General features: G+C 44.5%; 1 protein-coding gene across 1 annotated transcript in view; it reads right to left on the bottom strand.

Moving 5' to 3' along the window:
* The window catches only part of LOC308626845 (uncharacterized protein), a 154,372-nt gene that overhangs the window by 114,817 nt on the left and 26,338 nt on the right, over window positions 1–13,217 (bottom strand). The window contains exon 3 of the mRNA XM_081252341.1: window positions 5,190–5,332. Within this exon, the coding sequence (XP_081108467.1) occupies window positions 5,190–5,332 (143 nt within the window). The remainder of the gene's footprint in view (window positions 1–5,189; window positions 5,333–13,217) is intronic.

The raw sequence follows: 13,217 nt of genomic DNA, 5'->3' as shown, positions 1-13,217 counted from the left end.
ATAATATTATAACTCTCCAGATTCAAATTTGAGGAAGACTTAGTCCCACAGCCCTTTGGCAGCTGCTGAAAATTAGCCCAGGAAATTCTGCTGATTTATCAAAGCTGATATTTCTTCCAGAGGTGACATGGGACGCTAGTAACCGCACAGTGTGTGTAAGCAGCAGGGAAATTTTGATTTCCCTCTGACAGCCCATCCATCAGAAGATTCTGCCTTCAATGTTAGCAGGCCAAGTTTGAACATACGATACCTCCCAGGGGATGGGAGGGCTTTAGGATGTGAATGCCCTTTTGTTAGTCCTTTTGCTTCTCTTTGCTGCTAGTCCAGTTGATGCTGGAAGCTGAGAAACTGAACTGTTGCAGGGATAAGACGGAGGGCAGCATCCTTGAGACGGTACACCCACCCCACCAGTACACATGATTGTATTTTTATTTCTCTCCCAGAGTAAAGAGTTCATCCCCTATCAGTGATGCATGACTGGTTTCTGGGGTTCTGGGAACTACAGTTCATTGACAAACAATACAGTTATTAATTGCAGAAAAACAAGAGCCCACCAGCATGGGCTAACAAGAAAGGCACTCAAACATTACAATATAATATAAAATAGATAACCAACAAGGACCTACTCTATAGCCCAGAGAACTATACTCAATATTTTGTAATAACCTATAAGGGTAAAGAATCTGAAAAAGAAAAAATATGTATATATCACTTTGCTGTATACCTAAAACTAACACAACATTGTAAATCAGCTATACTTCAATATAAATAAATAAATATCGATAAATAAAATGCTTAAAAATTACAATATAGTCACGCTCTAAAATGGTATTTTCCCCATATGATATCATTTATAAGTTTAATCTAAAATACTACAAATGAACATATCTGTCATATCAAACAGAAACAGACTCACAGACATAGAAAACAGACTTGTGGTTGCCAAGGGGGAGGGGGGTGAGGGAGGGAAGGATTGTGAATTTGGGATGAGCAGATGCAAACTAGTATATATAGGATGGATAAACAACAAAGTCCTATTGTATAGCACAGGGAACTATATTTAATATCCTATGATAAACCATAATGGAAAAGAATATGAAAATGAATATGTGTATACCTGAGTCACTTTGCTGTACAGCAGAAATTAACATAACATTGTAAGTCAACTATACTTCAATAAAATTTTTAAAAATTAAAAAAAGTATATTTTATCCTCCTCCAAAATTCCACATTGAGATTGTATCACACACCATTTCAACCATTTAATGAAAATTCAATTATTTGTGTTAATAAATAAGAATAAGAGTAATAAATAAGAATAAATAAGAATAAGAGTAGATTTCCATCTGACAACACATCCATCAGAAGATATGAAGAAGACAAGTCTAGAATAAAGAAGGAAAAATTCGAGTTATCTTCAACTTCTCCCAAATCTTATCTAAGATTCCCCTCAACACCACCTGTAAAAGTAGACCTCGCCACACATTGCCACAGGAAGTTTGCAAGGCTCAAATGCAAGAAATTGAAAACAAAATCAAGCAAACAAACAAACCCCAAATGTCTTTTGAACTTGTAAAAGCTCAGGTGTTCTTTAAAGGATTTTCAAGGATTACTTTGACTATGGGTAGTTCTGCCTTACATGTGCTAACAAGTCTCTGCAGATCTTTCCACTGTCCTATTATCATTCCATTTTATAGAGAAGAAAACTGGGCTCAAGGAGACTCAGTCATTTTCCCCAGGTCAAATAGAAAAGAAGATGGAACCAGGATTGGAACCAACATCATTTGCCTGAAAGCTTAACCAAGGAATTCACTCCCCCTGCATTCTTTTTCTTTATAGGGAACCAAAAGTTCCTCTTTAACTTTCACTGTTGGAACCTAAGAAGCACAAATCTACTCCGCATTCCAAAGGATGGCCCTTGAAAGACTTCAAAAGAGCTGTCATGTTTCCCTCTTCACCTCTCCCTGGGCCTTTTCTTCTCATCACCAGGCTCAACACTCACACTTCCTTCAATCATTTCTCCTGTGATTTGATTTCAAGGGCCCTCAGCCCCTCAGACGCTCTTTGATCCAATACGATCCAATTTCCAGCCTTCCTCTTATGCCTAGAAAGATACAGAATTCTCCATCAGAGGAACGAGTGACATGTACCATCTTTGACTTATAGAGACCAGGGGACAAGAAATAGCTCCCTTTCCTCTGAAAACTACTATCAAAAAACCAGCAGCACAAGTGTGATGAGAAATCACAAATATCCTTCCACCTCCATGTGGGAGGCAAGAGGAAAGGGTGGAGACTGCGGTGATCTGGATGCATCAGCCTTACGCACAGGGGCGTCCGCTGGTCACTTCCAGGTTGAGGGTCACAGGAAGCAGTGTGGGCCCAGGGCTACTCGACCTTGTGAATTTCAGAAGCTGGAAATCCAGATTTCTATGTGATTTGCCAACTTTTACATGATGGCAGCAAATTAAATACACACACACACTCACACACACACACACACACACACACACACACTCCTCTGAACCAGATGCAGCCTGCAGTCTGCCTACCTGTGACCTCTGTTCTGGGGTCACACACCCATTAATGCCAACAAAAATCATATCAGCCTGTGGCAGCTGCTTCAGACAGGTGGTTCCACAGGGAATTAGAGCCATGATCTTGTAACAACTTTTAATGGAGTATAAGCTGTAAAAATATGGAATCGCCATGTTGTACACCTAAAACTAATACAATATTGTAAATCCACTATACTTCAATTAAAAAACACAGCTGGTTCATCAGATCTCACTGTGAACAAAACTGCCAAGGTTTCTTGCACACACACACATGCAATTAATATGCATCTTCTATGTATGTTTTTTTTTTAACGTAAAAGTAGTTGTCCACTTAAAATGTGACACAGATCGCTTCCAATCTTGCCAAGGCTCCAGCCCTTCAAAATCCTTTATGTCCTCAGATTTATTCCCCCTGATGTCATACGGTCCCAAGTCAAAGCAGCCAATTTGTGTATCACTACAATTTACACCATCCTAAATTTATACTTTGTCCCTTACCTAAGTCACAATGCCAACGCTCAGAATTTCCATCGCATGACGACCTTTGGTGAAACCTGCAAGACCCTCACTGGGGAATCACACAGCCTTTCCTGCACCATGAGGAAGTGACCGGGTGACAAATCCACAGACCAAGGGGGTCTCTCCCTGGGGTGCTAATGAGCATCCACGTGTTTAGGTGCCCCTGGGGTGACGCCCAGGCCAGCGGACAGCTCTGAGGATGACGCTGTACATCTTAGCATTATGACAAAATTTATGACAAATATTGGCACGAAAGCAATGACAAATACATCACAGCCATTTAGTGAATCCCCCTCAATTGACCCAGGCGTTGGGATCTGCAACAGAGCCTGGGCTCCCCTAGAAACGTCTTACAGCAGCTCTGTGCTTGGGGGTCTGCAGGCTCTCATTTCCTAAGATCAGGCCACCGTTCGCTAGAAGACAGCCCCAGCTTCATGAGGCCACGAACGCGACCGCTGAGCCAGAAACTACTGTCCTCCAAAGCAATTTCTCTCTCGGGCTCAGGGGAGGATACTTTTAGTATATTTCTGCGAAGGGAAGACAACCAAGTACACGGCAGCAATGGGACCCATGAACTTGGGCTTGCCTCTGTGGGTAGAGCTCTCCAGGCAGGGCAGTGGAGGTCCCGCCCTGGGCGGCTCCACGCCAGGCTCGCGGGAGGGAACAAGGCTGAGGGGTCTAGAGAGCTGAGCCATCTGTTTGAGCCCGGGGTGGCATAATCACACAGATGCCACCTCCGTGGGCCACACCAGTGTCTCCCTCCTGGGATGGTAAATAACATGCATTTTCAAAGGCAACCAAGGGCAATGAATCAATATTTTTCATTCTGTGCAGATGAGTTTGTATGACTTGGCTCAGATCTTTCTAGACTCAGAATATCGAAGGCTTTAGATTTGTTTAATCGAACTTGCCCACAGAGTCTGAGGCTGCCAGGAGCCTCAGGGCAAGGCTGTGTGTACTTTGAAGCCAGTCCACCTTCGGTCTCGAGGGGAGAATTAGCATTCCATCCAGAAAGCAGGCGATGCCAAATTGGGGTTTCCTAAGGATTAATTTTTTTTTTTAATTAGGCCTCACAGACACATCAATTCTTCCTTATCAAAACCATCTCCAGCTTAAGGCACAGCCTCCTGCAGGTCACTGTAAGAAGGAAGGAATCCCTTCCAGATCTTTTCAACCACAGGGAAAACCCTGCAGGATTTTCTGTCCACCACAAAGTTCTTCAGACGGGGACCAAGTTTCATTTCACCTCTGAACAGGAGCCAGCAGAGCAGAAAGAAGGCAGAACTCAGCATTACAGTGTTTTTCTAAAATGAATGAAGACATAGGACCTGGGAGCTCTCTTAGCAGCTTAAAGAGAAAGGATCATTCTAAAGATGTAAGTCTTTCTCTCAGGGTCTCTGCTGCAAGAGGAAACTGCCAATCAGGGCGCCAAGAAAAAACGGGCAGAAACTCTAAATTCAGTGATTCAAACAGACCCCTGAAAAGATATGAGAAAACATCATGGGCTGGTTCCTGGCTGAATATGGAGTCCTAAATCCAGCTAATTAGGATGGAGGATGCAGCAGAAATGTGCCATGGCCAGATTTCCCCAGACTGTCAGCTGTGTCCCACTGGCACCCAAATGAAGTTAGGGGGCACATGGATGGACTTTTTAAAAAGTTAATAGTCGTTTATTTTCATGTGTATTAAGAAAAAATTAGTACATCAAGCTCATGGATTTTATTGTCTTCTAATGAGACATTTAAGATATTTAAGGTTGAAAAGTGAGGCATTTAAAGAAAATATAATGAGTAAATTATATTATTTGGCACAGGAAGTTGGCAAAAATTGCGAAGATGGCAGGTAGCTGGCTAAAATTCAGGAAATATTGTCCTATGAGCAAAAGAAGGGGAAGAGAATTGTTTCCGCTCACAATTAAGACCGGGGGAAGGAAGCAGCACGGTGCGTGCAGCCTCCTCTGATTCCAGGCGAGTCCCTGGCATCACTCCCTCCGTCCTCAGCATCCTCATCCCAGTCTCAGCCCTTCGAGCCTGGGATGCTCAGGGCAGCCCCGGGACAGAAGGGGAGGGAAAGGACTGAACACCTGGGAATCTGGAGGTAACGCCCGCAGTACCTTGACGACGTCTTCATCCGCAAACCTGCATTCCACAGCCTCCGACACGTCCACCACCGAACCATCCTCTTGAACGGCCCGACCTTGACGGGAACCGAAACAACCTTTCCGGTGAGAATGGCCGTGTTCAGAACCTCCGTGTCCTGCGAGGGAGAAAAGAGGGCGTGTGTCAGTCACAGGCACACCCGTGAGCCCCGGGAGGGGTCACCAGCGGTATATATATATATATATATATATATATATTTCAGATTCTCTTGCCTTATAGGTTGTTATAAAATATTGAGTTCCCTGTGCTACACAGTAGGTCCTTACTGGTTATCTATTTTATATATGGTAGTGTGTATATGTTAATCCCAACTCCTAATTTTTCTGCCACCCCCTTTGGTAACCATAAGTTTGTTTTCCATGTCTATGAGTCTCTTTCTGTTTTGGAAATAAGTTCATTTGTATCTTTTTTCTTCTTTCTTTTAGATTCCACATATAAGTGATATCTTATGATATTTATCTTTCTCTGTCTGACTTACTTCACTTAGTGTGATCATCTCTAAGTTCATCCATGTTGCTGCAAATGGCATGATTTCATTCTTTTTGATGGCTGAGTAATATTCCATTGTATGTATATATATATATATATATATATACATACATATATATATATATATATATATATATATATACCACATCTTCTTTATCCATTCATCCGCCCATGGACGACCCTTTCTGTTGTTTCTGAGTTCTAAATCTTGCTGCTATCATTCTTTCACATCCCACATGAAATTCTTCAGTGAATCTTCTCAGATCTCCCTTTGCACATCCAGAATAGGACCGTCCTCACCAACTCCACCTCCAGAACTACATCCTTGGCCGAAGCTACCATTTATTGCAGCACAGTCCTAGGGAATCTGGCTTTTGCTCTTATTCCCCTTCAGTCTTTGCTCAACACGGCAGTCAGAGTAAGACCATTAAGATACCTGTCAGGCCTTTCTCTCCTCAAACCCCATCTCACACAAACATAAGGTCTTTATCAAAAGTCAAGAGAAAGACAAATACCATATGATAGCCCTTATATGTAGAATCTCTAATATTACATAAATGAATGTATCTATGAAACAGAAACAGAATCATGGACATAGAGAACAGACTGGTGGTTGCCAAGAAGGAGGGGGTCGGAGGAGGGATGGAGTGGGAGGTTGGGGTCAGCAGATGTAAGCGTTTATATACAGAATGGATAAACAACAAGGTCCAACTGTAGAGCACAGGGAACTATATTCAATATCCTGTGATAAACCATCATGGAAAAGAATATTTCAAAAAGAATGTAGGGACTCCCCTGGCGGTCCAGCGGTTAAAACTCTGCACTTCCACTGCAGGGGACACGGGTTCAATACCTGTTCAGGGAACTAACATCCCACATGTGGCGCTGTGAGGCCAAAAAAACAAAAAAACAAAAAAACAATGTATGTATATATAGATGTATATACATCTATATATATATCTGAATCACTTTGCTGTACAGCAGAAACTAACACAACGTTGTAAATCAACTATACTTCAATTTTTTAAAATACTGATAAAATAAGTAAAAAAGTCAAGAGCCCATCACAGGACCTACCAGGCCCGACATAGTCTTTCCCCGTCTCTCTCTCTACCTTCGTCTTTATCCTCACTGGCCTTGAATACTCGTCCCACATCCCCTTTGTCTAGTTGTCCTGTTTCCATTTATTAATTCAACAGCCATCTGCAGGACATCAAGTCTGTTTATGATCGTATGTTTACTGAGATGACGATATAATGATGTCCCTTCACGCACTCTCTGCGTCCGAGTCCCGTGTGCATCTTTGTAAGAGAACATTCTTTTTGCTCCTTTTACCACCCATGGAACAAACCAAAATGCACTGTCATAAAAACAAACAAACAAACAAACAAAAAAACCGATGGGAGAGCAGAGAGCATAAAGAGGAGGGAAAGGGGGGAAAGCAAAAGAAAGAAGGGAAGAAAAGCAGTGGGAAGATGTAGAAAAGGAGACAGATGGAGGTGGACACTCCTCAGAAGACCATATCCATTTAAGGAAGCCAAAGTGGCTCAAATAGTTATTTCTGTCCTTCTCTCTGATGCTTCTTTTTCAACAAATATTAATTGAACACTGACCAGATGTCAAGTTGTCTTCCAGGTAGTGAGAAGACAGAAGTATATAAAGACAAACATGACCTTCCCTTAGAGACTAAACATTCCCATGAGGAGAGAGATAAGTTCGCCAACAAGGTCACGAGATGATTTTGGAGTGCTGTGCTATGAAGAAAATTAAAAGGATGGGTGTCATAGAACTGGCAAGGAGACTGGCCAGGGGGTCACTGTGGTCACCCTGGCAAGAGATGATGCCATTGGGCTCAGGTGTTGCCAGGTGAGATGGAGTGAAATGGTTGGATTCTGGATAGATCTTTGAGGTTCCACATGATGGTTAAAAATGGAGAACCGTCACGGATGTCTCCTTGATTTTTGAGTCCTTTTTTTTTAAATTAATTTTTTAAATTGGAGTATAGTTGATTTACAATGTTGTGTTAGTACAGCAAAGTGAATCAGTTACACCTATACATATATCCAATCTCTTCTAGACTCCATTCCCATATAGGTCATTACAGAGCAAAAAATAAGAGTTCCCTGTGTATACAGTAAGTTCCTATTAGTTATCTTTTGTATACAGTCATGCGTATATGTCAATTCCAATCTCCCAATTTATCCCCCCCACCCGCCTTGGTAACCATAAGTTTGTTTTCTACTTCTGTGACTCAATTTTATTCCAAGCACATGGGAGGCGCCATTTCCTGAGACAGGGAAAACTGGTGGGAAAATTCTGTCTGTCAACACAAAGAATAGGACTTGAAGAACGCTGTCAACACTGGAATGACCAAAAGCTTAGTAAACCCTTTACAAATTAGATTTCCAAAACTCAATGCTACTGAAAGGGTTGATTAACAGGAATTTCACTCTATTAGAGGCTTGTTCTCTGAGTTACAAATGAAGCCCTTTGAACTGGAACTCACATCAGCATCACGGAGTAATCACTCACGGACCGGGAATAAAACACATAATCAATTGGCAGTGGAAAGAGAATGAACTTTGGGGGAAACACAAATCGCCTCTGTCCAAATGACTGTCTTAACAATGAATGACTTGTGAGGCATTGGCTGGTCTGATGTGATGAAGGTCTGTGTGCATTGCCTGGGACAGTGGCATCCAGGAGCTGCACCTCTAAAAGGAGGGACAACCACCCAGCAGAGCCATGGTCCTCTTCACACATGACTCCATGTGGCTATTCCTCATCCCAGGAAAGATCTGGGACTTGGGAGATAGGAATTTTGGGGTCAGTTCAGCTCTGCCTAGCTGAGTATCATAAACAAATACTCTCTGAATCTGGAGAAGAACAAATAAGTGACCAGGAAAAGTCACCCCCCCATGCCTCAGTTTCTGTGGGAGGTTGAGCTTATCAGATGGTCTCCAATGATGCCACATCCAGATCAAATACCATCTGTCAACCTGCAGCTATTGAAATACATCTGACTGAGACACGGATATAAATTCCATTGTCAGCAAGAGCTGCGTGTGAAAGTGAGTGAAGCAGGCCCGGTAGGGATGGGGTGGGGTTGGCCGGGCAGAGAACCAGAAAATTGGGGCGGCAGGGGTGGAGCATGGATTCTGGAGCCAAGCTGCCTTGGACCCTCCCAGCCGCCTCTGGGGACATCCTTGGCTGGAGTAATTGTGCCTTATTGATTTATCATCTCCATTTGGCATATGGGGACATTGAGGCTCAGGGACGTCCAGGGTCTTGCCCCAGGTCACACAGCCAGGAAGTGTCAAGGCAAGATTTGAACCTGTGTTTTGGTCTGACCCCAGGTCCCGATGCTCTTAATCGTTGTAATTTAGTGCTTTGCCATCTACTGTCTCTCTGATAGATCCCGTCTTTCACCTCTTCTGCTCAAAGTGGCCAAAACAGCAGCTGGACCGGACCCCCCACCTCTGTTCCTCCCTCTGCCTGTATCTCATGGAAACAGCCAGGGATGAAATCAATCAATCCCTCTCTAGCTCCCTCCTTCCTTTCCCAATGAGGGAGAAGGAAGGATACAGAATGAAGAACTGGATAGTCCCTGTCCTCAGTGAGGGCACCATCCATTGTCAACCACCTGCCTGGACATGTTGCCACTTGGCCACACTGGACTTTACTTCTTTTTAAAAGTTTTAGATAACAGTTAAAACTTGGAAACATTTTTCATCTTCAGGTTTCTGGCTGGTCATGGACATCAGGAATGTCGGGCCACCCTGGGCTCCGACTCTCACGTGAAGAGAGTGGAGCTGAGTGGCGGCGCCCGCTTTCTGTGGGAATAAGCCCTGTTCTTCTGTCCCCATCCGCGCTCTGCGCTCTCACGCCCACCGCCCAGCCAACCAGGTGGGAACCAGGTGCTGGAGGATCTGATGTTAAGCCCCATGACCTGCACTACCGGCAGTGCCGTTGCAGGCACCGCAGCGTTTTATAAACGTGTGACTGTGTGCCTGTCCTCAGGAGGCTTAGGATCCCAAAGACAAGAACCCTGAGGAGCCGCTGGGCGGGGGCACCTGGCCACGTGCTGCGCCTCCTGTTGTTTCCCTGGCTCTTTACCCTTTCCACCTGGGAGATGCAGACTGATGGCCTCCTCCCTGGGGACGATGCCTCCTCATTACCAGCAGCTTCGCTTCTGCTCTGACGTGTGACCACCCCAAGCGGCAGCGCATCACACCCCCCCCCCCAGCGGCAGCGCATCACACCCCCGCGGAGGACGTGGCAGGGTCGTCCTCGTTTTATTTCATCCTTCTTTAAAGCAATTCCACACACACACACACACACACACACACACACACACACACACTCACAGAATTCTGTTCCTGGGCACAAAGTCCTTGTTGACACCACTGATGCCAAGAACTGTGTCTTCCATCCGTCCTGGTTCCCCCCCACCACCCGTGCCTGGCACACAGGCAGGTGTGAGAAGGAGTGACCGACAACCTACCCCTTAAACCGGAACCGCACGCTACGGTTTCTAAAGAAGGTTGGGATTATGGTGGATGAACCACTGGACTAACCTCATTTATCCTCTAGATCGCATTACAGCGGGAATAAATGCATTAAAATGTAATCCCCTAACAACAAGAAGAAAGGGCCATCGGCAGATAAAAGACATGCACCGTCTCTGAGGATGGAAAGCAGCAGATGGCTGGGGGGTAACCGATGAAGCAGATGAAGCAAGCAAGACCGGCTTCCCATAGTCAGAGAGTTGACAATGAAGGAATGTAGCAACTAGGCTCCACGGAGGGTATCGACGTTACAGACTTTAACAATGTAAAACTTGCAAAACCAATAAATATCCGGATGGGGGAAATGGCAAGAAATCTCAGCGTGCCGTTTCTTCTACTTTCAAATCAAGGAGCCGCCATCACCGGCTAAAATTGTGTCATGGAAGAAATAGAGACAGTGTGGCGATGGACGTGGAGGCGACGATAGCAGCTATAGTGACAGTAATAAGAAGAATAGTAATGATAATAATCGTTCCAAACCTTGGTATGATTTTTTTCTACAAACTTTTCTTTCTTAAATTTACCAAGCTATTTTAAAAATCAAAATCTCTTCTTGTCAGCTAATTTTTCTATTTTTGCTCATTTCTTTTATGAAATACGACAACCCTACTTTGGATTCTTTGTCCTCTTTATCTATAAATAAAAAGGAATTTAACACCTTCACGAATAAAATACAGCTTTAGAGTAGGATTTCGTTGCTATAAAATATGGTGTCCAACCACCATCTACTTATCCAGCCAGCCACTCCTCTCGCTGTGGATTCATGGATGTAGACCGCCCAGAATGATGATTCTCCAATATAACTAATGTCATATGGGGGATGTTGGGATTTGGGCTTTTTTAATTATGTTTAACATTTTTATAATGAATATGTATTATTTCACATTAAAATGATAAAGCCTTTCGAGAAAAGCAGCTACTCGCAGGCTCCATCCAGCAGCAGGGCGGGCGGTGATGCTGGCGGAGAGGCAGCACCTGTCCAAGGGGCCGGAGGCCCCGGGCCAGGTGCGGGCCAGGTGCGTCTCAGGTGCTGTGCTGAGCGCTGGGTGGGGCTGCGGGAGGGGCCTTCATTTCTCACACTTGAGGCGACCGGGACTCGCAAGTGAGCAAAGGGCTGGATGAAGCAGTCAGCTGACTGGGGAGAAGACTGGGCCCGGGGGGGCAGGTGTGTTCGGGAGCCTTCTGGGGGAGGGGAGCGCAGGCCCAGAGCTGGTCGGTCTGTGAGCGCCATCTAGTGGGCACCCTGGGGACTGCCGCCTGTGGTCCCCTCTCCTCGGAAAGAGTTCAAGCCCATCAAAAACGCCATCCTGGCAGTTTGCAAAATTAAAGTTATCTAGAAAAAGATGTGCTGGACTCTGCGATAAGCTATGCAAAAAAATAAAAAAGCATTGCAACATTTATTTGCCGTTTCTCTCAGGCGGCGCCGATGTATAGCTGGTGTGCCCTGGGGGGAGGGGAGGGACTTCGACAATTACAAGCTGCATCTAGTCCCATGGGTCACGTGACAATGCCACCCCGTTATATTTTTAATTTCACCACTATTCTTAAGTGTCTCCCGTTTAATCGTGCTGGCATACTAATAAAAAACAAAGTTGATGACATCTATGATATTCTTACATTGTAACAAGAAGTGTACATATGTTGCCTCATTTCATCCTCAAAGTAACCTGTTGAGGTTGTCCTATTACCCCCTTGACAGAGAAGGAAAGCAGGGCTCCAGAAGGATGAGCTGTCTTAGATCCCATGGCATCGGTAAATGTCCTCACTTGGCCACACAGGCAGCCTCACTTTCCCAGCTGCAGAGAAGGAGGGACAGTTCCTCTACTGATGAGCACAGAGGGGCAAAGAAACTGTAGGCAGCGCCCAGGTTTGGCATTTCTAAGCAGAATCCCTAAATTAAAGGAGAACGAGGTGGATTTGGGAGAGAGTTGATGTCTCTCAGCGCTCATAAACATTTGCATATTTATGACTCCACCTTGTGATAAATAACTCAGTTTCTCCCTCAACAGTCAAGGTGATTTTTTTTTTCAAAAGGAAAATTATTTTCTCAGAATACAGCCTCCTGATGATTTTACCACCTTTGAGGGCGAGTCAAACAGAAACATAAAACCCTTCACATAATCGCTCTCAATTTTGTCATTCAGGGCTCATCACCCAACAACAGAACAATTCCTGAGAGGAGTCTTTGATGTATGTACCGCCTGACAGACTTTTTTTGTGAGATACGTCATAAATATTAATAGTATTGACAAAGCCTTAGAAATTTGTCATGTCACATTCCTGCAACAGAAACACCCAGAATTCTGTCACTTTGCTCCTCCGACTGACAGCCACCACTTTCTTTCCTGAACTTGTTTAGCTGGGTCTGTGTTTTTCCCATCACCTTCAGAAACTCTCCATCAGCAAAGGTTTTCCGGAGTGGACACAGGTCACCTGAATTCAACATCTCAATGGGTTTTTCCTTTTTCTTTTTGATTTAGCTGACTTTCGCCTGCATTCTGCTCTGCAGCCCTTTGTACTCCTCAGTTTTTGATTGTGGGCTAGTATATGGCATAACCTCGCCCTCTCCCCATCCCCCGTTCCTCACCCTCTCCCCACCCCCCGTTAAGTGAACACTGGAGTAACAGTTTTGCTGAATGTGTTCACTGGTGTCCACGTGCTGGGTCATTAGCTGTGGGTAGCTGAATCGCCCGGGACACCTCCAAGTGCAGAGGTTCTACAGCAGCATTTACAAAGTGCAGGGTTTTCAAGATCATCCAAGAATGTTGGTTAATGCTGGTTATTTGCACAGAGTATTCACTGGGTGACTTGGGCTCAGGGAGGGAAGAAACAAACCTGCTGATAGAAGACGATTTTCAGTATGTCGAATGGGATGGCTCAAGTTGCTGGTCCAGCAGCCTGAATGCCTAACGTAAGTTTGTAGAT

This window comes from Mesoplodon bidens (assembly GCF_964165515.1).
Source record: "Mesoplodon bidens genome assembly, chromosome: 13".
NCBI classification, from domain to species: Eukaryota; Metazoa; Chordata; class Mammalia; order Artiodactyla; family Ziphiidae; genus Mesoplodon; species Mesoplodon bidens.
The sequence above is the reverse complement of the archived record's forward strand: the minus strand, read 5'-3'. Positions and strand labels throughout refer to the sequence as shown.